The sequence below is a fragment of the Sus scrofa genome, chromosome 3 (assembly GCF_054392235.1).
Source record: "Sus scrofa isolate SSC_HxYL_T2T_F1_AM1 chromosome 3, Sscrofa_HxYL_maternal_Yorkshire_Landrace_v2.0, whole genome shotgun sequence".
Taxonomy (NCBI): Eukaryota; Metazoa; Chordata; class Mammalia; order Artiodactyla; family Suidae; genus Sus; species Sus scrofa.
Genome location: NC_139385.1, coordinates 37,776,671 through 37,804,331, shown reverse-complemented (window position 1 = coordinate 37,804,331; position 27,661 = coordinate 37,776,671). Strand labels below are relative to the sequence as shown.

Below are 27,661 nucleotides of genomic sequence, written 5' to 3'. Positions count from 1 at the left end.
GACGCATGACCATTCAGAACTAGGAAAACCACCCTCACCGAGAGTCATTCTTAAACATCATCAATGTACCCGTCTTTGAAGAGCATCAATCCTAGGACAATTAATTGTTAGCTTATTCGTGTTCTAGCAGGAGCTGGCTCTACATAGTAGTTGACTGCACAGTACATGCTGAGCATTTGGCTTTTGCTAAAAATCAAAAGCAATCGACCCTTCGCCCTGCTTCTTCCCTCCCGTGGCCCTTGGTCAGGGACCCCGCCCTTGAAGTTGGCTGCGTGAGGTCAGTGGTCAGTCAAACAGTCTTGTGATGGACTTTATCATATTCCCTCCCCAGTCAATCCCCAGGAAGTACTTGGGAATTATTACTTCGGAGACACTGACCATCATCTCACAAAGCTCACTGACAAGGAGCAGGGAGCAGAGACGAAAGGGGAGGCTGCTCTGCGCTGCGTTTTTACACAACACCATCTCGGGTCCTCCCTGGGGTGGGCTTATTCCCATTTACAGATGCGCAGACTGAGGGTGAGCAACTGGACCCTTCGGGCAGACTCTGAAGCCCATCGTCTTTCCACCTCCCCACACTAACACACACACACACACACACATTATTTCTTCTTTTAGAAAAAAGGATCCCTCAATAATACCTAGTATGGCAGAAAAAAAGGGGACGTAAGCTCCTGTGACACTGCAGATAGATCAGCATGTCTGAGATGAGAGAATAATCAGCAGCCCTAGGCAGCGGCCCCAGCTGTCTTTATTTCAGCAAAGTTTTGAGGAATATACCCATAATCTCTGCTATCTTTTAAAGTACAAGAGATCAGTGGTTCCAGCGAACCTCCCGTCCTACATAACCTACTGATCAAATCACCCAAATCTGAGTCTGAAACCACTGTGGAGAAACACAAACACACCACCACCTTCAAAGACTGGCCTCGTGACCTGTGTCAGTTTCAGCCAACGAAGGTGCCCTGGGTGGTGGAGATAGACCCATCAACTCCGGCGATTCAGAGAGGGAGTCTCATTCACGGGCCAGGGCGGGGGCACGGGGTGTGTGGAGGTGGGGGGTGTTGTGGGGGTGGGGCAACACCCCACAACCCCTCTGCACCGCTTCTCTGGGCAAAGGTACTCTCCCTACTTCCTCCATTGGGGCAGGTTTCTCAACTGCCACTGCTCTGAGGGTCCCTGTCTGTTAGGTCACACGGTCGAGCTGACTTCCTCGAGACCCTCTCTCTTTCAAAGAGGAAAGTCGGGCCAGCGCCAGGGCTTTGCCAGAACAATGGTCTTTAAGACCAGGCAAGGCCCTAGAGGGACCCATAGGAAACGTGCCCCTCATGAGTGAGATGCCACACAGTAAGGGGTCTGGTGTTTTCATTCTGAGGGCTTTTGAGAGACGTGTCCCTCTCACACGGACCATATTTCCTTCGGCTCACATCAAGAAAATGCTAGGAAGTTGGGTACTCCTTAGCGAGCGCCTACGGCTTTAGTGAAAGAAAGAGGCGCGCTAAGCACAACTCATCCACAGCATCCGTGGTAACGCCAGGCCTTGGGTTTGACACCCACGCTGAGGAATCAGATTAAATGAAATTCTCTCCCATCTGCTCCTAGAGTCATTCATCTGGAGAATAAGCTGAGTCGTAGCCATCACTGTCCTCAAGTCCACTGTCTACTGATTCGTTCTAAGGAACTCATACAACTCCCATCCATCTAGAAACTGTCCCAGAACCACACATCCACAGAGGGAAGGAAAACGAGAGGACCCCTGCAATGTCATTATTCCGATGAGCATTACTTAAAGGGCTCCAATTTCCACCTGCATTACTACTAGTTTCTAATGATTTGAAACGCCTAATTAAAAAAAAAAAAGTGGCTTAAAAATTACGTATGTACATCAAACTGTAAAGGCATTTGTTTCTTTGTGGGGAGAGGACGGATGTTCATCCACTTCTTACGTTCAATAGACATCACTCTCATGGCCCGCCGATCTTTGGTCCACCTAAGAAAAATGGAGTTCAGAAAAAACAAAACACACTGGCAAAGACACGACATAAAGGGGCAGGTACGAGCTCTGTACCTAAAGGACCAGAGGTTTTTTTCTTTTTTTCTCAACCCTTCTAAAAGCAGTGCCTGATGATTCTGTCATTTCATCGCCTGTTGGGACTTATGAACAGACACTCTCTACCAATCCCAAACACAGAAATGCAAAATACAGGAAAGACACTACTGAATTCTGTCGAATTCTGAGCTATGAAATGCCTAAGAACCTCTTCCCTTTCGCTCTGCAATCACTCCTACATTGCTGACTTGCCTCCGCTCTCTTCAGTCTTAATCTTTCTTTCTCCTGAGTGAGACTTTACACCCATGAGACAGAGCATGATGAAAGAGGCACCACTTCCACACACCCGCTACTTACGAATGCCTTGCTTTTGCACTACAATATTTTCTGTTTTTGTCTGGTTCAATGACTTGACCATTTCTCAGACACTGAGCACATACAAATTTTATCTTCATATTAAGAGATCCAGGCATTATTTGATCGCCAAGTACCTTGAACAATGAAAAAGATTAGATTTAATTGAACAGTAAACTAGTCTTCTGAAAACACAATTGCTCAATCGCCTTTTTCCATAATAACATACAATTTATATTTTGGTCTAGTTTGATGATTTGACCGTTATACAATCGGATAACTAAATTTCCAATTCTCTACCTAAATGCTTGAGAACATGACAAAAGCAGATTATAGACAGAAGCCAAACCTCAAGTTATGTAAACGGGCCGTGGAATTAATGGCCAGGCTTTGGGGGGGTGGGTGGCAGAGAGGAAGGAGTGTTGGATAAAGCGGTTTTGTCGGATGGTAAGCAAAACTACAGACACAACCCACCCCCCTCACTCCAAGAATTCCCATAGCCCAAGACCCCCGACTGTTTTGCCAATTAAGCAGAATAAGAAAACTATATCCTACATTCTTGGTGGATGTTACAGATTTTTTTTTCCTTGTTTTTTGTCTTTTTAGGGCCGCACCCTAGGCATACGGAGGTTCCCAGGCTAGGGGTTGAAACGGAGCTGTAGCTGCCAGCCTACGACACAGCCACAGTAACACGGGATCCGAGCCGCCTCTGCGACTCACACCACAGCTCTCAGCAACGCCGGATCCTTAACCCACTGAGCAAGGCCAGGGATCAAATCCGCATCCTGATAGATACTAGTCGGGTTCGTTAATCCCTAAGCCACGACGGGAACTCCAGGATTTCTGGGGGTTTTTTTATTTTAATGATGAACAATTAAAATGCAGAAAAATTTTTTTCACATTAAGAATTACTCAACACGGGAGTTTCCCATGATGCAGTGGAAACAAATCCAACTAGTATCCATGAGCATTCAGGTTCGATCCCTGGCCTCGCTCAGTGGGTTGGGGACCTGGTAGTGCTGTGAGCTGTGGTGTAGGTTGCAGACGCGGCTCAGATCCCACACTGCTGTGGCTGTGGAATAGGCTGTCAGCTGTAGCTCAGATTCAACGCCTCGCCTGGGAACTTCCATATGCCACGGGTGCAGCCCTAAAAAGAATTACTCAACTCAATAAACCGTAAGAAAGTAACTGGGGGTAAGTTTCTGCTATACACAGTGGGTTAAGAATCTGACTGCAATACTTCAGGTTGCTGCAGAGATCTGGGTTCCATCTCCAGCCTGGTGCAGTAGGTTAAAGGATCCAGTGTTGTTGCACCAGTGGCTCAGATTCAATCCCTGTCCCAGGAACTTTCATATGCCATGGGAGTGGCCATTTAAAAAAAACAAAAAAACGAAAAAACAAAAAAACCAAGGTAACTGGAGGAGTTCCCTGGTGGTCTTGTGGTTAGAATCCGGCACTTGCACCACAGCGGCCTGGGTTCAATCCCTGATCTGGGAACTGAGATCCCACATCAAACTGTTGCCTGCCTCAGTCCTCCCCCCAAAAAAACAAGAAAGAAAGTCACTGGATTGTATGTAAGTGTAGTGCAAACTCTATCTGCCGACAACTCACATCCATTGGAACGTTTCAGAAAGGATACCAAATGCAGAAAGTACCCCCGGCCCCACCAAAAATACCTGTGCTCCAGGTACATTTGCTTCCAAGTTTTGCCAATAGCGTTTAGATTCCTCGGCAATAGCGTCATGTGAGATTCCTGGGAAATGCAGAAGCCTGTTTTAGATTCGCTGCACAATAAATGTGCACCAATCCAGGCACAGTTGCAATCAACTCTTTAACCACCCCCACACAGCATAATCTATTGCCAAGGATCAGTAGCACATTATTCTTTCAAAGTGGAAGATTTACAAATAAGACGCCTGGTGCCCGCTGAGGAATCTTTCTTCCTCACACACGCACATGACAGGCATAAACCTGCACAAGCAATGGCTTCCCTGAGAGCACCCTCAAAACAGGCCTGAAGATGAAGCCCCACACAGTCGAAAGCTCAGGAGGAAATCAACAGTGCTGCCACTGCAGGTGGATGGATAAAGGTCCCCCATTCTGCTGCATCAAACCCTGGCTGCTCTCGAGACGTTTCTCAAGCCCGCATAAACCTACCTGTTTCACTCTGCAACATCCAGACTTTCAATTCCACGAGGCTATGTGCATAAAAGCACTCGTCTTCCCGCAGACAGCCATAGCGAACCTCGTGTCGGCATAGGTCAAGCTGACACTGGCCATGAAAAGAGCGGATTTTGGAGTATTTTACTGTTGTCTCTCGCAAAATGTGGACAAGGCACCTCAGAGGAAAACAGAGTGACATGTTACTAGTGTTCTGCCAAAGCGTCAAAAAATGTACACACACATAAAGTGTAAAGTTCTAGACAGAAAGCATTTTATTTTGGGGGGGTCACACACATGGCACGTGGAAGTTCCTGGGCCAGATTCAAACCTATGCCACAGCAGTGACAACACCAGATCCTTAACCCACTAGGTCACCAGGGAACTCGAGCATTTAAAATCTTTATTAGAAAAAATAAATCACTGTACATATATAATTGCTGGATCAATTGGAGAGGGAAGAGGATAATTTCATGATAAGCTATAAAACACCTAAATCTACCTCGTGAGAAGCTATAAATCAGTATTCCTTCTCTATATTAAATACCAATTGAGTAAGTTATTTATTTTTTTAATGATTTTTATTTTTTCCATTGTAGCTGGTTTACAGTGTTCTGTCAATTTTCTACTGTACAGCAAGGTGACCCAGTTACACATACATGTATAGATTTTTTTTTCTCACATTATCATGCTCCATCATAAGTGACTAGACATAATTCCCAGTGCTATTGAGCAGGATGAATAAGTCATTTTTTTATTCCCAGCAAAAACCTATTAGTCATTTAAAAATCGTCATCTTTTTTTTTTTTTTTGTCTTTTGTCTTTTTAGGGACACACAGGAGGCGGCGGCATATGGAGATTGAATCAGGGCTACAGCTGCTGGCCTACACCATCGCCACAGCAATGCCAGATCTGAGCCACGTCTTCGACCTATACCACAGCACACAGCAACGCCGGATCCTTAACCCACTGAGTGAGGCCAGGGATTGAACCGACAACCTCATGGTTCCTAGTCGGATTTGTTTCTGCTGCACCATGAAGGGAACTCCAGAATCATCATCATCTTTCAAAACAACAACAAAAGGAGAGGGGGAGTGTCTGGGTGGATAGGACTCTGATTTTATTTGGATCTAAAAAGAAGAACCTGGAGTTCCCCCTGTGGCTCAGTGGAAATGAACCCACTAGTATCCATGAGGATGTGGGTTCAATCCTTGGCATCGCTCAGTGGGTTAAGGATCTAGCATTGCTTGTGAGCTGTGGTATAGGTCGAAGACTCGACTCAGACCTGGCATTGCCGTGGCTGTGGTGTAGGCCCATAGCTGGAGTTCCGATTCAAACCTCAGCCTGGGAACTTCTGTGTGCTCTACCTTCAGCCGTAAAAAAAAAAAAAAAAAAAAAAAAAAAAAAAAAAAAAAAAAAAAAATTTAAATAGCAAAAAAATAATCTATTCTGGCACTATAAAAATTAGAAACTACCAACATACTTATTGTCTTCAAACTCGTGCTTTGTAACAGGATGAGAACAAGAAGTAGAATTATCTTTGTTTCTTTTACTTATCATTCTAGGCTTATGATCAAAACATTTCTGCAACAGAGAAAAAGAATTACCATTAAAACCATAGTACGATATAACTTTTGTGCCATACATACTTATACCTTACATCCTTAAACCAATTAACATTCAGAAGGAAGTCCTTTTGGCGGGGGGGGGGGGGGGGGGGGGGGACCCCCACGGCATGCAGAATTTCCCTGGGCCAGGGACTGATCTGTGCCACAGCAGTGACCAGAACCACAGTGTGACAATGCCAGATCCTTAACCATAAGGCCGCCAGGGGACTCCCAACATTCAGTATGAAGTCTTAACATTATTCTTCTGGACAGCAGTAGTAGCTTCCATTGCTGAGTGAATGTTTTTTTATCAGCCAGCAGGACCAGGGCTAAGTGCTTGATACTTCTGGCCTTATGGGCCAGAGATGACCACTGATTTTAGAGCAGAAAATAAGGTTTAGAGAAAGTACCTCACACAGGAATATAAATTCTCCAAGATGCTCTTGGAGAAGTTTGAATACGGTAAGGTGGATCTTTCCATTGCCGCCAAAGAAAGCCTCCCTACTAAACGCCCCCTTTCGCTCCAGGGTCCAGACGTCTATCTCTTCTTGGCAATAAGCAAATGTGCAGTGGCCTGAATATCTACATTCCTCCTCGGCAGCAACATCTAGAAAAACAGGGGATTGACAGACGATTAAGAAGGAAGCCTTTGTTTTCCCAAAGCCAATAATCATTGAACACGCTTAGGGCATCATTTGAATTCTTTCCTTTCTTTGCTTTTTAGGGCTGCACTTGCAGCATATGGAGGTTCCCAAGCTAGAGGTCCAATCAGAGCTACAGCTGCCAGCCTACACCAAAGCCACAGTAATGCCAGATTCGAGCCAGGTCTACAACATATACCACAGCTCAGGGCAACACCGGACCCTTAACCCACTGAGTGAAGCCAGGGATTGAACCTGCATCCTCATGGATATTAGTCGGATTCGTTTCTGCTGAGCCACAATGGGAACTCCCTGTTTGAATTCTTTTAACAAGTTATGGGTAGCTTCATACCATGACACGCATATAACTATGCAGGAATAATATTAACTCTTAAAAAAAAAATGCCACCAAAATTCTAAATTATTTTTCTTTCAGACAGGGGAAAAGCCTTGATACCCTGACAAAAATGAAAATACTAAGTTCTCCTGAAAGCAACTTAAAAGAACATTTATTTTTCTTTTTTTAAATTTTATAGTGATTTTTATTTTTTCCATTATAGCTGGTTTACAGTGTTTTGTCAATTTTCTACTGTACAGCAAGGTGACCTAGTCACATATACAGGTAAAGCAACATTTTCAAACCTTAGTTCAGTGTCCTAATTCTGTTTAGACTAAATCAGAGAATCTAAAGTTTGAGAGTTTCCTATTTAAAATCTGGCCAAACCCTATTTCCATAAGTATAAAACATCAACTAGACAGGAATTTAAAAACAAAAGTAAAAATAATATAAAAAATACTAATGTCTCCATCAAAGGAACTTGCTATGAACTCCGTCTAAACATTTTCAGTAACATTAGTACTGGAAGCATAAAGAATGCAGTGGAGCTCCTGCTGAGGTGCAGTGGGTTAAGGATCTGGCACTGCTGTAGCTGTGGCTGGGATTCGATCCCTGGCCCAGGAACTTCCACATGCTAAGGGTTGGGCCAAAACAGAAACAAAAACACAAATGTAGCAAATAAACTTTTTTTTGTCCTTTTAGGGCCGAACCTGTGACATACAGAAATTCCCAGGCTAGGGGTCGATTTGGAACCGTAGCTGCCGGCCTACAACACGGGATCCCAGCCATGTCTGCGACCTACACCACAGCTCATGGCAACACCGGATCCTTAACTCACTGAGCGAGGCCAGGGATCCTTCCCGCCAGCTCATGGATACTAGTCAGGTTCATTAACCAGGGAGCCACGACCAGAATGCCACGTAGCACATAAATTTTTCACTTATGTAAAAGGGCACTGATTAAGCAATTATAGCATATACCTTTACATATATAATAAGGTCCTTCATAATTTGTTTTTGTTGGTCTTGGACGTATTTTTTTCCATGATTTATCTTCAACATTCTTTATCCTACCAATTAAAATATCTTTCTTACATTTATGATCTATATTAGCTAGGTAAGTGAAATCCATTAACTTAGGGCCTGAAAAAGATATAAAAAGGACTGGTCATACATGCAAAAAGTACCATTTCATTTTACAGGCACAGTTAGAAGCAGATGGATAATGATTATTAAATTCCCATTAAAAAAATCCCTTTTTCATACCCCCCCAAATGTAAACAAGCTACCGAAGTCACTGCTGCTGTTCGTCAGACAATACGAAGTTCACCCAACCCGTCCTCCCCAAACATAACTCTCAGTTAACTATTAGAATAAGAATCTGATGGCTTCAAAAGGTAAAGAACACAGTTAAATAAACAACTAAGAAGAAAAATGAATGTGAGTCCACTTTAGAGTAAACTGTGTTCATATCACCTGCCTTAGGGGTGAAGATATGAAACAATCCAACAGAATGGACGGTAATGTTTTCACAGCCATTACATCACATACTAGTCTTAAAATGTTTTCTTCTAGGTCTTGATGAACTTGAATGTGATCAAGTTCTTAAACATGTATTTGAAATACAAAGGATTTCACAGATAGTTCAAAAAGCTTTCAGGAGTTCCCGTCGTGGCGCAGTGGTTAACGGATCCGACTAGGAACCATGAGGTTGCGGGTTCGATCCCTGCCCTTGCTCAGTGGGTTAAGGATCCGGCGTTGCCGTGAGCTGTGGTGTAGGTTGCAGACGCGGCTCGGATCCCGCATTGCTGTGACTCCAGCGTAGGCTGGCAGCTACAGCTCCGATTGGACCCCTAGCCTGGGAACCTCCATATGCCGCAGGAGCGGCCCAAAGAAATAGCAAAAAGACAAAAAAAAAAAAAAGCTTTCAGAAGCAGGTAAACATTCTACTCCGTATGATTCTATACATAAAGGTATGTTAAATAAGAGCAGAGACTTATCCTATTAGACTCCAAAGGCCCTTAATCAATAACTGCTGCTTCTTTAGAAAGAACTCAAACAGAGATTGAAGAGTCACAACAGCTGGTGTTTTCCACATTTATTTACAAATTCCTAAGAACTCTCAGATTATGGACTAGTTTAACACTGTCTGCTCCTTTGTTTGGTCCTGACCTGATTTTACAAAACAGATCTGGCAAGCTTGTCTCAGTTCATGGGTTCCTTCGAGGGGATGTCTTGGGGTCACTGAAGAAGGTGGCTTAGTTACTGCACTTGTGAAAATGTTTCCAAACTCATTCCTGGCGGGAGTTGAAAGGCCCAGGAAACTCTCCGAAGCAAACAAACTGCTCGGTCCATTCATCTGCAAGAAGAATGAGAAAACAAAAAAACAAAACAAAAAAACAAAAAACAGCCAACAAATATTGCACTATCACTAAAGAAGGAAATGAATTCATCTCAAAAAATAAGACGTTCTGCCCAGACTGAAGTTGGGACTGTTCTGCCCTTGCTGCTTTTCTATTTATTTATTTAGCTATGTTTGTCTTTTTAGGGCTGCACCCGCGGCAAATGGAGGTTCCCAGGCTAGGGGTCAAATCAGAGCTGCAGCTGCCGGCCTACACCAGAGCCACAGCAACGCAGGAGCCCAGCCCTGCCTGCAACCTACACCGCAGCTCCCAGCAACACTGGATCCTTAACCCACTGAACAAGGCCAGGGATCAAACCCGAGTCCTCATCGATACTAGTCGGGATCATTGCCGCTGAGCCACTGGGAACTCCCCGAATTTCTACTTAAAAACGGTTTCCTGCTACGGTTTTCTCTCTTCAGGTCTCTGAGCCCCTCCCCCACTCTTCCGGATGCACCAGGAGTTGTTTACAAGTGATGGGCAATTGTTCTGCTTCATCGGCCGACACGCTGTTCATGCCCTGATCTTGGATTCCCTTGTTCGCGCTGTGCTAAAGCCTCTTACACTGCCTGTGAACGTGATGAACTGACGAGGACAGATCCAGCCTTTGAACAAAGAGCATTTATTCCTGGACGTTCCAGAAGGGTCTTATTTTAGCACGCTTTCCCACAGCACACATAAAACTTCAGGGAGCCGTCCCCGTTCACTCAAATAATTCAGTTACTCAAGTAAAAAAACCTATTTGCAATTTAAGCAACGTATTTACAAAAGAGGAAGTGGCACTTACAAGTAAAAGGGAAGAATTACTGCTGTTAAGCGATGTTCCCTCTCTAGAAGTTGAGGTGGACAGATCTAAAATAATAAAAACACTTCAACAGACCTTTTCACTCTAATCATGGAATAAGAACATCAGGGCTCAGTAGCTGACGGTGGCTTCCCACACTATCTCCCCATCCCGATTCCTAGCGCCTTTCTTGCTCATTCCTGACCCTCGAAGAGGGCGACGGGCGAGCTCCTCTCTTCCAAAAACCAAGGGCATACATATCCCTTAGACCAACACATTTAAAGAAAAGGTGACTTTCAGAGATTCAAGCTAAGGCAGGGACTACCAAGGGGGACGGTTTGGAAAAAGACGAAGGAAATCACTCCTATGCAAAATGGGGAAAACACCCTCTCCTTCCGAAAATGTGAAGGAGGAACTCGCCGTAACATTCAGAAAATGAGCGTGGTTCCAGTGCTTTTCTTTTTCTTAGCCTAACTACTCGATTCTTTTTCTCTCTGCCCTTCTGTCTCCCACAAATTTTACTTTCTTCAATTGTCCATCTTTAAATCACTTATTTTCATTTTTGTCCTTTTAACCATAGCGATGCTTCAAAACACATGAAGATTTTTCTCGTTAGTGTTGGAGGTATACAGAATTACGGCAACAGGAGTAAGGCCAAAGCCTCAGCAATCCCTAAGAGCACCAGGCAGAGTCTGCAGAGCTCAATGGATGAAGCCTGAAATAGACGGATCTGTCATTCTAAAAACTGATCTTAAGTTAGTCTTAACTACGTGTTTGCCTAGTTCAGAATTTCAAAGGACCACCTCTCTTTAAGACCATTTAGGATGGGGTACCCCTTTTTGAGAAAATATCCTGAAAGTCATCTTGCCCTTCAAAACAAGAGGCACTCAGCTTAACAAACTATCCTATGAAAAAAACCCCAGTGCCACACACATTCCTGCTCTCACACCTGGCCTCCTGACCTCCACACAGGCCCAGTTAGGTCCAGATGAATTCTAAGCGGAAGGTTTCATTTTTACATCTTCAGATACAATGAAAAGAATTCAAGAACCAAACTACCTAGAGTAAGTGAAACACGTGTCAAACCAAACTGTCTGCTTTTAGAAAATTAACTGTTCACGTAAGTGGCTCGCTTCTTACCTCGTTTGGATTCGCTCATTGAAAACGACTTTAGAGAAGAACAGAAATCTTCCAAGGATGAAGCCAGAGGTGGGAAGAGCTCCGAGAAGGAAGGTGCAGGCGCGTATCTTGCACCAATGGGCAGGGTGCCCAGGAGAGACGCCGAGAAGGGGATGTTTGGGGTGACAGTGGCCGTCGACAGGGGGCCTCTGACTAAGGCTGATGGCTGCAGAGGAAACACCAGATTAAAATCCAGGAAACTCAGTTCCAAGGTGGCCAAGCCGCTGTTAACATCCGCATATAAAACAAATGACTCCACTGGGTGACTTTGTTCCATAACAAGGTTGAAATCAAAATCAAGACTCGGTAGCAGAATCCAAGCTACAGAGCTTATTTCTTCTCAAGCCCACTTTTTAAGGAGACAGAGGTGTGATGCCTGGTATTGCTATAATCCACATGCAGCATTCACAGTTCCTTTTCAAAATAAGATTCCCTGTATTCCTTACCCATTGTAAGGATGTGTGAGGGGCTGGGGCAGAGGAAGGGTGCTCAAGGAGTTCCCTTAAGGATCTCTTCATGTTAAGGAGCCAGCACTGCCACTGCAGCAGCTCGGGTCGCTACTGTGGTGCAAGTTCAGTCCTTGGCCCGGGAACTTCCACATACAGCAGGCGCAGACAAAAAAAAAAAAAAGAAGAAGAAGAAGAATGCTCAGAAGCAAGCTGTGGGGTTCCTGCTATGGCTCAGTGGGTTAAGAATCTGACTACAGGAGTTCCCATAGCGGATCAGAGGAAACGAATCTGACTAGCATCCATAAGGACACAGGTTTGATCCCCGGCCTCGCTCAGTGGGTTAAGGATCTGGTGTTGCCGTGAGCTGTAGTATACGCCGAAGATGTGGCTTGGACCTGGCATGGCTGTTGCTGTGGTGTAGGCCAGCGGCTACAGCTACAATTTGATCCCTAGCTTGGGAACCTCCACATGCCAGGGGGGAAGGCCCTAAAAAGACTAAAAAAAAAAAAAAAAAAAAAAGAATCCGATGGCAGCAGCTTGGGTCACTGCAGAGGCGTGGGTTCAATCCCCAGCCTGGTGCAGTGAGTTAAAGAATTGAGCATTGCCACAGCTGCAGCTCAGATTCAATCCCTGGCGCAGAAACTTCCACATGACACAGGTGTGGCCATAAAAATTAAAAAAAAAAAAAGAGGAGTTCCCGTTGTGGCGCAGTGGTTAACGAATCCGACTAGGAACCGTGAGGTTGCGGGTTCGGTCCCTGCCCTTGCTCAGTGGGTTAACGATCCGGCGTTGCCGTGAGCTGTGGTGTAGGTTGCAGACGCGGCTCGGATCCCGCGTTGCTGTGGCTCTGGCGTAGGCCGGTGGCTACAGCTCCGATTGGACCCCTAGCCTGGGAACCTCCATATGCCGCGGGAGCGGCCCAAGAAATAGCAACAACAACAACAACAAAAAGACAAAAAGACAAAAAAAAAAAAAAGAGAGAGAGAGAAGGGAGCTGGAAGAGCCTGTACAAGCGGGGCCCATCTTCTGATGATGTGATTGTACAGCCTCACAAGAACAAAGAGAACACCACCTACCCCCAGCCAAGCAACAATTTATCAAGAGCTTCCATGTACCTGACACTATGATAAATCATATGCCATCTACTTACCTCGCCTGACTCTGAGATGTAGGCTACTGTGAGCGCCATTATACGGATGCAGAAACCCAGGGACTGCAGGTGAAATACCCTGCCCGAGATCATAGGGGCAGGAACCAAGCCCAGGCCTGCCTGCCCTCCGCTTCACCTCCCATCGGCTCCAAGGGGACATCACCAAGGTCACCCGCCCTGGAAACCAGCTCTGAGTTTCTCCCCCATCATCACCCTACTCTTGGTGCTGCCACTATTTCAATATACTTTCCGGCTGGGGCCTGTGGACTTTCCACAAAGGGCTGGATGTTAATGAGGGAAGTGTGGGTAACATGGTCCCTGCTGCAACCACTCAACTCTTGCTGTAGTGTCGTAAGGTATTTATTTCCATGTGCCTTAAAATAGTATTCTTTTTTTTTTTCTTCCAACCATGTAAAAATCTAGAAACCATTCTTAGTCTGCAGGCCATATACAGGCAGTGGGGAGTTCCCACTGTGGCACAATGGGACAGCAGCATCTCTGCAGCACTGGGATGCAGGCTGGATCCCTGGCCTAGCACACTGGGTTAAGGATCAGAAGGTGTGGAACTGCGGCTCAGTTCAGATCTGATCCCTGGCCTAGTAAGTTCCATATGCCAGGGGGTGGCCCCACCAAAAAAAGAAAGACAAAAGGAAAAAAACCAAACCAAAAAACAGGCAGTGGCCAAACTGGGCCTGTGAGACAAAATGTGCTGACACTTGCTTTATGGTTACAAGAGAATTATCCTTAGGGGATGAGAAATCCTTAATCCATAAACTAATTTTCCCTTAAATATCAAATGTCTTTTTTTTTGTCTTTTTAGGGCTGCACCTGTAGCATATGGAAGTTTCCAGGCTGGGGGTCAAATAGGAGCTGCAGCTGCCAGCCTACACCACAGCCAGAGCAACTTGGGACCCGAGCCGCCTCTGCAACTTACACCACAGCTTACGGCAATGCCAGATCCTTAACCCACTAAGCAAGGCCAGGGATTGAACCCGAGTCCTCGTGGATACTAGTTGGGTTCATAACTCACTGAGCCATGATGGGAACTCCTATTTTTGGTCAGAATGTTAACTGCTCTTCCCCATAATGTGATTCTTAGCATGTTCCTTTTTCTTTTAATTAACAAAAAGAACCAAATCAGCCGTTACCAGTGGTAAAGACAGAAGGAAATTTCAAGAAACCCAAAGTTTAGTCAATGGATAATTTTTAAAAATTAAAATTCAATTTTTAAATTCATTTCTAAAAATTAAATTAGAAAATGAGTTTAAATTACATCAATTACAATTTAAAAAATTAACCCTGCCTTCAGAAGAAAAGAGTCCCGCTGAAATTTACCATAACATTTTCATTAGTTTCAGGCGCAGAGTCAAGGAGCTCATCTATCTCATCTCCCAGGACCATGTCGCCATCATCTAAAAACGGTTCCGGCATAACGAAGGGGATCTTCCCTCCATTTGCCAACACGGTCGACGGCAGAGAACTCTCTTCCACCGGCAGCGGCAACACCGAAGCTATGGGCATAACAGGAACTGAGGCCAGCTCACTTCCAACTTGGTGAGAAAAACTGGAAGTAGGTATAGAGACAACAGGAACTGCTTCTTGCCTCGGAGTTAATAAATCTGTAACATGGACAGACACGTACTCACTCACTCGCCACGCGTTTATAAAATACTACTGTTTAGTAACAGCCAACAACAGAGAAAACCAAGAGCTAGGTGAAAACATGAAAGCAATTACAAAGCTAAATAGATACATCAATAAAAGCAATTCCAATAAAGAGTTTATAACAGTAATTCTAAAAATGCTTTGTTCTGCCCAAGAATAGATATACTCAGTTGTGAAAAGTTCTCCTTCTTTCTCAAAATGCCTGGGCCCCTTCTGGGTGGAGCTCCCAGGGGTTGGGGGGGAGACCACCTCACGGGAATCGACTGCTCCCTGACATCTAGGATCGTGAATCACCGCACTGCACATCCAGAGGCACAAAGGTGGTTCTGAAACTCTTGCTTTACTACCAGTAATCACAGAAGAATCTTATTTGACAGCTTTCTAAGATGCATGACGTCTATAGCTGGCGTGTCTAAGAGTAACATGTTACGTGTGTGTGAAAACATACCTGGCTCAATATCTTCCACAGAACAGTTCAAAGCCTAGAAATGAAACCAAATAATAGATAAAAATATTTCCAGGATTCTAAACTATAAAGCAAGCTTATAAAACTCACTCTGAGGGAACAATGCAGGCTCTCACACTTGACTTCCTTCCAGTTAAGATCCAGGAAACCAACAAAATATGTAAACCTTTGTGACGTGTGGAGTGTCCCGGGGCTGGCCTATCAGGGCTTGTTTCTTGCAGACCAATATTTCTCTCTAAGGGTATTCAGGAGCCTCCCAGTTGCAGAGGGTCTAGTCTAGACACCACTCCCACCCCAGCTCATGGCAACATCCTAACAGCTTTAAGAAGACCTACCTGTAGAAAAACAACAACTTGTTCATTACGTTTAACCCAGCGGCTCCTAAAATTAGTACACGGTCCTCACCCACTTTTTCTAATAAAACCTAACATCTACCAACATCCTGTAAGATGCTTCACTGGACTTCAGGAAACGCTGATTGAGAATAAAATATATTACTGAGTTGTTTATTTTCTTTTTGTAGGACAGGAAGCTCTGGCCACTTATGTGTTTGAAGAATAAAAAGGTCTCAAAAATAGACACAAACCAAAAATATTAAAAGCAGAACTGCTAATGCCTCTCTCTTCTTCTTTTTTTTTTTTCTTTTATTATGATTCTTACAGAAGTTATAACCTTACCTTGGCAGCCCCATCCCCAGGAACTGATTTTAGTGAGAGCTGAAAGAAAATTAAGATGCTAATTTAAAACCAGAACTGACGCTAAGTTAGAAAACAAACCGAGGAGTTCCCATTTGGCTCAGCGGAGTGAGCTGTGGTGTCTGTCAGAGATGCAGCTTCGATCTGGCGTGGCTGCAGCTGTGGTGTAGGCCGGCAGCTGTAGCTCCAATTCGACCCCTAGCCTGGGCACTTCCACATGCTGCAGGTGTGGCCCTAAAAAGCAGAGAGAAAAGAAGGACGAAAGGAAGAAAGAAAAAGAGGAAAAGAAGAAAGGAAGGAAGGAAGGAAGGAAGAAAAAGGGAAACAAAATGGAAATACCTTACAGAGAGAACTTCCGCTCACCTCGGCTCTGACATATGCTTTTCTTATTTTAAATCCCAATTTCTGAGCTAGTTCTTGCGTGAGTTTTATTACATGTTCATCCTGGAAAAAATGGAGGGTGTGGTTAATGGAGGGTTTTATTTACTAACTGGAAAGACAAAGAGGCAAAACAGTTCTAAGTTACACTCTGTCAGGACACTTGTTTTACGGTAAATGATTCCCAATGAAAGCAGGTGGACAGTTGGCTGGAAAACCTAACTCCTTAAGAGCCATTTCTCCACGTAGAAGCAGTAAAATGATTATGATGTGAACAAACGAACTAAAACAGAAATTCCATACCTGAGGCACCGCCAAGGAGCACTTCGCTACAGCGTCGTAAGCCTCTTTGTATCTTCCCAAATCGCTGAGAGCCTTAGATTTCCGATACAGAGCTTTGCAGTTACTGGCATTGAGACTGAGAACTGTCTCGCAGTCTTCTAAGACTTTATCATGGAAGCCCTAGCAGGTAAGACCAAATAAAGGTAGCAATCAAACAATCTGTGCCTTAAAACACTATCTCCCTGTAAATGCAAACAAATTCAGACCCTCCCTTCATTTATCTATTTATTATTTTTTATGGCCACACACATGGCATATGGAAGTTCCTGGGCAGGGATGGAACCCAAGCCTCTGCAGAGAACCAAGCCACTGTGGTTGGATTTTTTTTTTAAGGCCACACCTGTGGGATACAGAAGTTCCCAGGCTGGGGGTTTAGTCAGAGCTGCAAATACAGGCCTCCACCACAGCCACAGTCATAGTGGATCCCACCCGCATCTGGACTTACATTGTAGCTTGTGGCAATGCCAGACTCCTAACTCACTGAGTAAGGCCAAGGATCGAACCAGCACCCTCAGTTAGAAGAGAGGAATGTATATAGACGCATGACTGGATCACTGTGCTATACAGCAGAAATTGGCCCCACATTGTAACATAACTAGACTGTAATAAAAAAAATTTTTAAATCCCTAATCAGTTGTCCTATGCTGATTTTTCAAAGCTTCAGGACACTCTAAAAGCAGTCACTACATTTTTCTTATGAAGTGAAACTAGAAAATGGACTTTACTAATATATGGTCATTGAAAACCTTTTTTCTCTCTAGAAACATTGTTTTAACAATCACAACTCAGAGTGCCCATTGTGGTGCAATGGAAACAAATCTGACTAGTATCCGTGAGGTTGCAGGTTCAATCCCTGGCCTCACTCAGTTGGTTAAGCATCCAGCGTTGCCATGAGCTGTGGTGTAGGTCACAGATGCAGCTGGGATTCCGGGAGTGGCTGTGGCTGTGGTGTAGGCCGGCAGCTCTAGCTCCAGTTAGACCCCTAGCCTGGGAACTTCCATATGCTGTGGGTGCAGCCCTAAAACGCAAAAAAAAAATTTTTTAATAAAAAGCAAATACAAATCACCACTCACCATAATAGAATAGCAAGCAATACGATTTATATGTAGTTTTTCAATGATTTCTTTAGGGATTAAAATTTCTTCAGACTTTGCATAATCAGCTATACTCAAAGCTTCTGAATACTGGCTTACGGAGCTGTTCCAGTCACGCTCCCGATAAACATCATTCCCTTCGTTAAAAAGATTTCTCACGAGAGCACCTAAATACACCTTAAAAGAGAAAAGAAAAAAAGTTACTGCTTGAAACCCTTTAAGAAACAAGTCAGAGTATAAGCAAATTTTGACTTTTGTACCCAAGGCTTCGGAAGATATAATTTGCCAGAGCAACACGCATTATTATAAGAAATCATGAAATCCAGGCCAAGCCACGGCTACCTCAGCTGGGGGTTCCTTCCTCTTTGCTTTTTCCAAGAGAAAATCCAAGGTATGATCAATAAAAATGCTGCTGGAGTTCCCACTGTGGCTCAGTGGGTTAAGAACCCAACACGGCATCCATGAGGATGCAGGTCCAGGTGAGTTAAGAATCTGGCGTTGGAGTCCCCATTGTGGCTCAGCGGAAACAAATGTGGCTAGCATCCATGAGGACGCAAGTTGGATCCCTGGCCTCGCTCCGTGGGTTAAGGATCCGGCGTTGCCGTGAGCTGGGGTGTAGGTCTCAGATGCAGCTCGGATCTGCTGTTGCTGTGCCTGTGGTGTGGGCCGTGAGCGACAACTCTGATCAACCCCTAGCCTGGGAACCTCCATACACTGCTGAGGGCAAGCCCCCAAAAGACAAATTAATTAATTAATTAATTAAACTGCCTCCAAAAAATGCAGTAACAATGAATACTTAGAGTGGCCCGCTTCACAGCCACACCCAGCAACACAGGTACGTGCACACGTAACAGCTGCCAATTTCTGGATGCAAATGGTACCCTGTTTTACCCGCGTATCGGATGACCAGGGAAGCTGAACTTCCGCACGTTTTTATGGACATTTGTATTTCTTTTGCAAACACTGGCTCAGGTCATTAACTGATGTAGGGGGAGGATCGTCAAACCTTTTTCTTACTGTGTAGGAACACACATTCTTTTCGGAGGGACAAAGGCTCTTAAGTCTCCTTCATGATTTCTACCGATGCTTTAAGATTTTAACAGTTCTCTCCCAGCAACGGATCCGATAAACTTTCAGCTCTGTTTTGTCTCATTTTACCCAGTCCCGTTTAAGCGGATGAAACTAATAAAGACACCTGTCCAGGTCAACCGTGAGCAACTGAGGGGACCAGAGACAGGCCACTTCACCTCTCCGGACCCCAGATGCACGTCTGAAAAATAAAAGGGCTGTCCCAGGTGATTTTGAGCTCTCATACTTTACGGTTCTACATCCGTGTGGAGAAAAGGCAGGCAGGCAGGCAGACAGGCAGGTAGGGTGAAGCGACGGGGAAGGAGGGGGAGGCAGAGAGAAAGAAGTGACCTTCAGAAGCGCCAAAGCCCACAGAGAAACCAACAGTCTGCAGAGATGAGGGCCTTTCGTGTAAGACCCCGCTGACTGGGCTCTGACTAGGCTCTCGCTGTTTCTAACTCACTAGAGTCTCCTCTAGCTCTTCCCTCTTATTACCCAGTCAGCCCTTTACCACCGGCAGAACTTCTACAGGAAAACAGAGGATGCTCTGCACCCTCCCTCTCAACATACTCTGTCCCACTCACTCTTGATGAAAGGCAAGGGACCCCAAAGAAATGAATGCAAAACCGCATGAAGAGGAGTTCCCGTCATGGCTCGGCAGGTTAAGAACCTGACCAGTATCCATGAGGACGCAGGTTCAACCCCTGGCCTCACTCTGGGTTAAGGATCTGGCGCTGCCATGAGCTGCAGTGTAGGTCGCAGACACGGCTTGGATCTGGTGTTGCTGTGGCTGTGGTGTAGGCCAGCAGCTGTAGCTCAGATTTGACCCCTAGCCTGGGAACCTCCACATGCCGCAGGTGCAGCCCTAAAAAGAAAAAAACACCTGCACTTACAGAGAAAAAAAAAATATGAGACAACTGTACAAGCAGGCTGAAAAAACAGTCTCATATATATATGTATATGCGCAAACTTTTTCTAAAAGTGCCCAGAAAGTAAGTATTTCAGGCTTATGTGGGCCATATGGTCTCTGCCTCGACTACCACTTCCTGAAAGCAGCCACAGGTAACATATCAACAAACGGGCGTGGCTGTAAATAAAACTTGATTTACAAAACAGACAGGGGGCCGCATGCGCATGCGGCTTTGCCTCTGGGGCAACACAGCATACTGTCCACAGGCTACGTGCAGAGCTTTCAGGCAGATCTTCCCAGAGTCCTTACCGCATATTGTTCCTGCGTTCCTGGATACGACAGCGGTGACCTAAGAACAAGAAATTCATTTTCACAATCAGGTTCTCAACAGGACTTGTTTAGCCAGGGGTCACCTTAAACCCGAGGTTCTGTGAGCTCCCCACTGGCTCAAAGCACATCTTAAAGACCTGCGCCTCCTCTTACCACCACCACCATTCTCTAACCAGACTCACGGGGGACAAAATCTAAAACTAGTCCTTTGCGTTTTCTTGAGTAAGTACAGCATTCTCCTTTCACGTCTACGTCTGTTAAAAGAGGGCCTGATTCTTCAAATGCCAAAGAAGCTTAAAAATAGTACAGAACCATGAGTCCTGCTGGGTCCAACTTACTGTAGCACCCAGGGGAAGAATGTGTCCCTCCCAGGAGGGACAAAGAGGCCTTTCTGCCTGAACACGTCCCCTCGAGCCGTGGTCCCGTCGGTGACCTGCTTCATGAAGCCAGCTAGAGACAGGCTTCCTGACACAGAGCGGACCACAAAAGCCATGTGTGCGGACGGACGCTGACCCCCACCCACCGGAACTGTTCTCACGAGAGATGAGGTTCCCACTCCTCGGTCTGACATGCGGGGGGATGCGAAAGGGCTTTAGCCCCCCAAAATCACCGACAGCCAGATCCACTTCAGAGCACAGAGAAATCAAAGACAAGGGCAGCAAGTGCGGCTGGAACAAAAGTATCTAGTGTCCAACCCAAACGAAGGGGACTGCGGAAACAGGACTAACGGCTGCTTCATCTCTGCAAAACGCAGAGCCACACAAAGGCTTTACTGTGGGATGCACGGAGCCCTTACTGTATAAACTGCAGGCCTTCCTGAATGTTCTGCTGCCTTTTTCTTCTCTCCTCGGACACACTGGACATGTTACCCCACACATCCACTTTCTAAATGAGAAACCTGGAAAGAAACAGGCACAAAATTCCATAAGGCACGGGGCTCCTGGATCCCAGCTGCAACACCCACAACCTAGGTCTTGTCACACAATGAGCTGCAGCCACGTCCATCCCCAACGACCTGACTAGGGTCCTCTACGCCAAGGACACTGTGTGAGGGATGTCCGTGGTCCCTGCCGTCCGGGGCCCGGGAGCAGAGGGCTTCCTCCTCCTCAAGCCTGCACAGCCGTGCAGGTTCCGCCCGCCCCTCCTAAGCCCCTCCTGAACCATCCCCCTGGAAAAGCCACTGCTCTCTCCCCTGTCGTCATCCTCGCCTCCTTCAGCCACGGTGTTGGTTCTGGCCTGTCTCCGTGCACGCGCAAGCAGCCCCTCGAACAGCCCTGGCCTTGTGTTGCTTCTGGAAGCTCTCCAGAAGTGAAAAGGTTTCACATCCGCTTGCTCCGAGGGATTTTGACTTCCTTGTGAGCAGAGCCTAACCCTTAATATGGATTTGGTTCCACCGGACTTTTGAAATCATCCTTGGTGATACAACTGATAACGAGTGAGGATGGAAATGAAGTTACTCGAATGGGAATTTTCTGGGAGGTAAGGGTTTGCCTTCAGTGTAACACTGGCAGATGCCGACACCGTTGGCATGCACCCCAGCTAGTTAATGTTCGTTAGGCAGTTCCCAGAAAGCAGCCGGGGACCCACAGAGAAGAGATCTGGGGTAAAACAAGATCCGCCAACGTCCTAAACCAGGGCTTCTCGACCTCAGCCATTTGGCCAGAGCCGTCTCCATGACGGAGGGGGAGGGCTGGCCTGTGCCCTGCAGGAGGTTGGCAGCAGTGCTGGCTCCACCCACTAGATGCCAGCAGCACTGAAGCGTCTCAGAAGCCCGTTAAATGCCTTCTGGCGGGCAGGGGCGGGGGGAGGGGCCACAGAGTCCCCCCCCCCCCATGAGAACTACGGAGCGCTAATCCCAGGAGGGCATCCTGTCACATCAAGCACGTATGTGGATCCACGTGATGTACGGGGACCGGCACCCCTGTTTCGGGTACACGGCTGCGATGTTTCCATCTCATTACTGCTTACCATTTGCAGGCAAGTTTTATTTTGAAGTCTACCTTTTTTCAAAAAATAAAGTGCCGGTGGAAGGGAAGGCCCCAGAGGCTGATCACTACTAATTCTCACTGGTTTTTACAGCCTGTCGGTTGTAAATATTTTGACCTTGTATCTAAAAGTGGATTACTTTCCTGAATCTTTTTTTTTTTTTTTTTTTTTTTGCTTTTTAGGGCTGAACCCGAGGCATATGGAGGTTCCCAGGCTAGGGGTCAGTTGGAGCTACAGCTGCCGGCCTACACCACAGCCACAGCCACGCCAGATCTGAGCCGCATCTGCGACCTACACCACAGCTCAAGGTAATGCCGGATCCTTAACCCATTGAGCAAGGCCAGAGATCGAACCCATAACCTCATGGTTCCTGGTGGATTCGTTTCTGCTGTGCCACGACGGGAACGCCTCCTGAGTATTTATATGTGAAAGGACATGGGCTCTGGGATTTGCTTTAAACACTATGTTTGAAATTTTCCAAAATAAAAAGCTTAAAAAGCCCTTGACACTGGAGTAAAATGGCATTATTTCTGGAATTTGTTTAGAGATAATCGAGCTTAACGGGATGGGGGTGGTGAGCGGGCGTGAAACACGAGGAGCAAAAACATGGGAAACGCTCAGCTGAATGAGGAGGAGGAAGAGGTACGTGGGCCTCCTTCTGCTCGTGGACAAGTCTGGCCATTTCCATAATAAAAAACGTTTAAATTCAGACTTCCACTTACAAACTTCTTTAAGGAGGCACTATGTCTCAGAGAAAAAGAAGGGTAATTAACTCAATGCCTGTCAAAAAGGACATGGTTGAATAAACTGTGCTGGTGGCAGGAGATGAGTGTCTTTTCACTGTAAACCTTTAAAACTTTTTTTATTTTAACCCTGTAAATAAATGACCTCTGAGAAAAGAAAGTATTAAAAGAAGTCTGTGTACCTTTTGGGGCCTTCCTCAGAAAGGTGACTCATGGAGCCACCCAGCCTTTTTTCTCTTTGACTTAAAGTGGAGTCAGAACCTTAGAGGTCAAAGGTACCTGGAGCCACACTTGAGGGTCCAGGGCCATCAGGCCGGAGGGACTGGGACAAAAGAAAAGAAGCCAAAGGCAAGAAACCTCTTCTCTCTGTCAGTATCTGGCAAGGTAGGGAATGAGTTTGAGGTTCACTCAAAAAACCCATCTGTTGGCTCAGAAGGGACACCTGAGTAATGATAACCCACCAAGTGAAGAGTACTAGAGCTGTGTCCTCAGAAAGTGCTCAAAAACCTTGAACCTTGGCCGTTAAGGACAAAGGGCAGGAGGCAAAGAGCTGACAACTCAAGTAGGTGATTAAAAGAAAATAAGATGCAGGCTTTTTTTTTTTTTTTTTTTTTTTTTTCTGGCCATGCCCTGGCATGCGGAAGTTCCTGGGGCAGGGATTGAAACTGTGACTCGAGTCATAGCAGTAACAAAGCTGGATCCTTAACCTGATGAGCCACCAGGGAACTCCAAGATGCAGATTCTTAAGGGCATAAAATACCATGCCTCCCTCACAAGTTAGAAGATTTGGGAACATAACCTCAGGTGATATTTAAATATAATGCGACAGTGTTTCAGAAGTTTCTGTTGTAGCTCAGCAGGTTAAGAACCCTATATAATGTTTGTGAGGATGTGGGTTTGACTCCTGGCCTCGTGCAGTGGGCTAAGGATCTGGCGTTGCTGTGGCTATGGCTGTGGCGTAGGCCGGCAGCTACAGCTCTGATTCAACCCCTAGCCTGGGAACTTCCACATACCGTGGGTGTGACCTGAAAAAAAAAAGCAAAAAAAAAAAAAAAAAAAAAAGATGGTCCCCACTTTTCTAGGATGTTCCAGTTCCCTTTTCTTTTTTTTTAATTTTTTTATTTTTTATGGCCACACCTGTGCCACATGGAAGTTCCAGGCCGGGAAATGAATCCAAGCTGCAACTGTGGCAGTGCCCAATCCTTTAACTCACTGTGCCAGCCTGGGGATTGAACCCACACCTTAAGGCTAGGTGGCCTTAAAAAGAAAAGAAAAAAACATAATGACAGTGTTTCATGCTCTGTAGTTTTTCCCCTTAAATTTTATTAAAAAAATTTTACACACAGTAAATCTTCTTTTACAGTGAACACCATATACCTATAGAATATCTATATCCTACAGTTAATATTTTGCTCTAATTATTACATCTCCCCATCTTTATCCATCTATCAACCCAATTTTGGTAAACTGCAAAGTGAGTTGCAGACATCAACTCAGATCCACTAATAGACACTTCAGCATACATATGGTTCTGGGGTCTAACATTTGTTACCAGTTTTTTTAAGGTAAAATGCACACATTTTAAAGAAAACCTTGACAAATGATCTACTCAGAAAACCCAGACCCAGAAAGTTCCCTCAGCACCCTTCTCCAGCTGGTGTGACTGCCCACCCAAGGAAATCACTGTTCTGATTTTTTTTTCTACCAGAGATTAGTTTTATCGGTGAAGTCTCCCACCACCTTTCACTTTGAAAGAAAGAAAAAGTAATAAATGCTGGAGTTCCCATCATGGTTCAGCGGTTAACGAACCCAACTAGCATCCATGAGGACGCGGATTTGATCCCTGGCCTCGCTCAGTGGGTTAAGGATCCAGCTTGCTGTGAGCTGTGGTGTAGGTCACAGATGTGGCTTCCGATCCCCCACTGCTGTGGCTGTGGCGTGGGCCGCGGCTACAGCTCCGATTAGACCCCTAGCCTGGGAACCTCCATATGCTGCAGGTATGGCCCTAAAGAGACAAATAGTAATAATAATAAATGCTTAATACACCATCTCTTTTTGGATCTAGTCAAAATCTGGCCTCAATTATTATTTTTTTTTTATGGCCATTCCTGCGGCATACGGAAGCTCCCAGATGTGCACCACGGCTTGTGGCAATGCCGGATTCTTAACCCACTGAACAAGTCAAGGGATCAAACCCACATTCTTAGGGATACTAGTTGGGCTCTTAACCCGCAGAGCCACAATGCAAACTCGTGGTCTCAATTTTAAAGTAAGGAAGAATTTGATAATGTTAGTCCAACAGCCGCTTTTCTTCTTCAAACTCAGCAGCATAGGACAGGAGTCAACTCCCTCCTGGAAACGGGGGCTTCGTCTCCAGTTGACCTCTAAGTGGGACCCCCCCCCCCCCCATAGCCACTTACACTCCTGGGACCTCTCGAGCTGCCCAGATGTTACCCTCCAATAAGCCCCGGCTCCCCACGCCCACCCCCTCTACTTGAAGGTTCTCCCTGGATGTCGCAGACCATGCACACTGTTGGAAAAGGAGAATTTTAATATTACGACCGCAAAAAGGAATGTCACCTTCCCAACCCTAACACTCAGCCCCCCTTCTGACCTTCTGAGGACAATCAATCCATCATTGTTACCCATCTGTTATGCATCCTGACAAAGACAGTCTGTGAACAATATTGCATCTTTTTTTTCCTAAGGGCCGCACCTGAAGCACATGGAAGTTCCCAGGTTAAGGGTCCAATCAGAGCTGCAGCTGCCAGTCTACACCACAGCCACAGCAAGTACGCAACCTACACTGCAGGTGGCAGCCACACCGGATCCTTAACCCAACAAGCAGAGGCCAGAGACTGAACCCACATTCTCATGAATATCAGTCAGGTTCTTAACCCGCGGAGCCACAACAGGCACTCCAACAATACTGTATCTTGATTGCAGTAGTGGTTACATGACTCTATACATGGTATAAACGTGTATCCATACATACACACACACACACAAACAAATGAGTGTAAAACTGAGTCAGGTGCGAAGTTTGGGTCAACAGTATCCAGGATCATACGAATGCCTGTCTCCTGGCAGTGCCAGTGCACTAGTTAGTTAAGACAGCTCCACTAGGGAAGATGATGAGGGGTCATGGGATCCCACTTTCGCAATATCCTGTGAGTCTATAATTATTGCAAAATAAAAGTTAAAAATATCCTATGCATATGTTATTTTTTATACAGACCGGGGCTCCTAACACGTTCTGCACCTGACTTTTCTTCAGTCCACAGCTGCACACATCCAGCTGCTTTCCAGGTAACAGCCATGCAGCGTGTTCCACGACACGGCCGCAGCATCACCTCAGCAGGCCTCCAGGAGGGACATTTTGGTTGTTGCCAACTTTTAAGGGCATTTCATATACGCATGCTGCCAAAGAACTTCCCGAGGATGAAGCGTACGTAGGTTTCTTAATTTTGCCAGCTCTTGCCAAGTCTCGCCAAGCGACCCTGCCCACCACCAGAGCACAAGGGTTCCTATTTCACCACTTGACCAAAACATCGTCAAACGCTTCCATTGCTGGCAACCAGGGAGGTGAGAAACAACAACGTGACAACTGTGGTTGGGGTTTTATTTGTTTTAGTCTTTCTATCACGAACAAGGCTGAGCATCTCTTCAGATTACCAGCCCGCTGTACTTCCTTTTCTGTGAACTATCGCCTCAGTTCCTGCACCCCCTTTCCCTTCCAGGCTGGGCCTTTCTGATGTATGGGAGCTCTTCATGAATCGAGGAAAGCAGTCCTCTGTGATGGCATGACTATTTCCCCCAAGGTGGTGTCAATCTTTTGACATCGGTTATGGCACTTTGGACAGCACAAGTTTGATTTTTAAGTAACTGAATTTATCAATACTTTCTCTTGTGGCTTCTGGATTTTGACATACTCAGAAGTGCCTGCACCACTCTTGAGATCAGAAAATCACGCTCCATGTCTTCCCCTATGCTCGTGGTTTCATTAATTTTTTTTTCTTAACTGGATCCACCAGTTTACTGTAAGGAGTAATGTAAGGGTACGTACACACACACACACACACACACACACACTCACACACACACACACTCTCACACATTTCCCTCCCAAAGAGCTACCCATTGCCCAAACACCATTTACAAAAGGGCTCTCGATTCTACACTGACATGTTTAAGCCCCATTCAAAATTCTGGGTCTGTTTGTGACTTTTTTTTTTTTTTTTTTTTTTTTTTTTTTTTTGCTTTGTAAGGGCCATACCCATGGCTTATGGAAGTTCCCAGGCTAGGGGTCAAATCAGGGCTGCAGCTGCTGGCCTACACCACAGCCACAGCAACACCAGATCCGAGCCGCGTCTGCAACCTACACCACAGCTCCCAGCAACACCGGATCCTTAACCCACTGAGCAGGGCCAGGGATTGAACCCGCATCCCTGTGAATACTAGTTGGGTTTATAACCAGCTGAGCCACAACAGGAACTCCCTGTTTGTGACCTTTACTCAGCATTTCTTTTTTCTTTTTTTTTTTTTTTGTCTTTTTGCTATTTCTTGGGCCGCTCCTGCAGCATATGGAGGTTCCCAGGCTAGGGGTTGAATCGGAGCTGTAGCCGCCGGCCTATACCAGAGCCACAGCAACGCGGGATCCGAGCCGCGTCTGCAACCTACACCACAGCTCACAGCAACGCCGGATCGTTAACTCACTGAGCAAGGGCAGGGCCCGAACCCTCAATCTCATGGTTCCTAGTCGGATTCGTTAACCACTGCACCACTACGGGAACTCCTACTCAACATTTCTATCTGGAATGCCCCCCAATCTTATACCCTCCTCCCAAGCCTAACCCTTTGATCAAACTTACC

The 27,661-nt window shown here is 45.7% G+C and overlaps 1 protein-coding gene across 18 annotated transcripts in view; it reads right to left on the bottom strand.

The window, feature by feature from the left end:
• ZC3H7A (zinc finger CCCH-type containing 7A) overlaps window positions 1-27,661 on the bottom strand; it is a 40,273-nt gene that overhangs the window by 7,467 nt on the left and 5,145 nt on the right. The window contains exons 2-20 of one of the 18 annotated variants that reach the window (XR_014840765.1): window positions 23,927-24,046; window positions 20,857-20,958; window positions 20,040-20,079; window positions 17,732-17,929; window positions 16,620-16,778; window positions 16,302-16,382; window positions 15,921-15,959; window positions 15,226-15,259; window positions 14,448-14,731; window positions 11,475-11,679; window positions 10,338-10,402; window positions 9,321-9,507; window positions 8,130-8,291; window positions 6,582-6,778; window positions 6,048-6,148; window positions 4,562-4,743; window positions 4,081-4,157; window positions 2,408-2,541; window positions 1,947-1,990 (exon numbers count right to left, since the gene is read on the bottom strand). Coding sequence is in view for 10 of the 18 variants with exons in the window: in XM_021086594.2 (XP_020942253.1) it covers window positions 1,885-1,990; window positions 2,408-2,541; window positions 4,081-4,157; window positions 4,562-4,743; window positions 6,048-6,148; window positions 6,582-6,778; window positions 8,130-8,291; window positions 9,321-9,507; window positions 10,338-10,402; window positions 11,475-11,679; window positions 14,448-14,731; window positions 15,226-15,259; window positions 15,921-15,959; window positions 16,302-16,382; window positions 16,620-16,778; window positions 17,732-17,929; window positions 20,040-20,079; window positions 20,857-20,924 (2,319 nt within the window). In the remaining 8 variants the exon portion in view is untranslated. Of the gene's footprint in view, window positions 1-1,884; window positions 1,991-2,407; window positions 2,542-4,080; window positions 4,158-4,561; window positions 4,744-6,047; window positions 6,149-6,581; window positions 6,779-8,129; window positions 8,292-9,320; window positions 9,508-10,337; window positions 10,403-11,474; window positions 11,680-14,447; window positions 14,732-15,225; window positions 15,260-15,920; window positions 15,960-16,301; window positions 16,383-16,619; window positions 16,779-17,731; window positions 17,930-20,039; window positions 20,080-20,856; window positions 20,959-23,926; window positions 24,047-27,661 lie in introns of all 18 variants that reach the window. The other 17 variants (XM_021086594.2, XR_014840768.1, XR_002342423.2 and 14 more) reach the window with 17 other exon arrangements.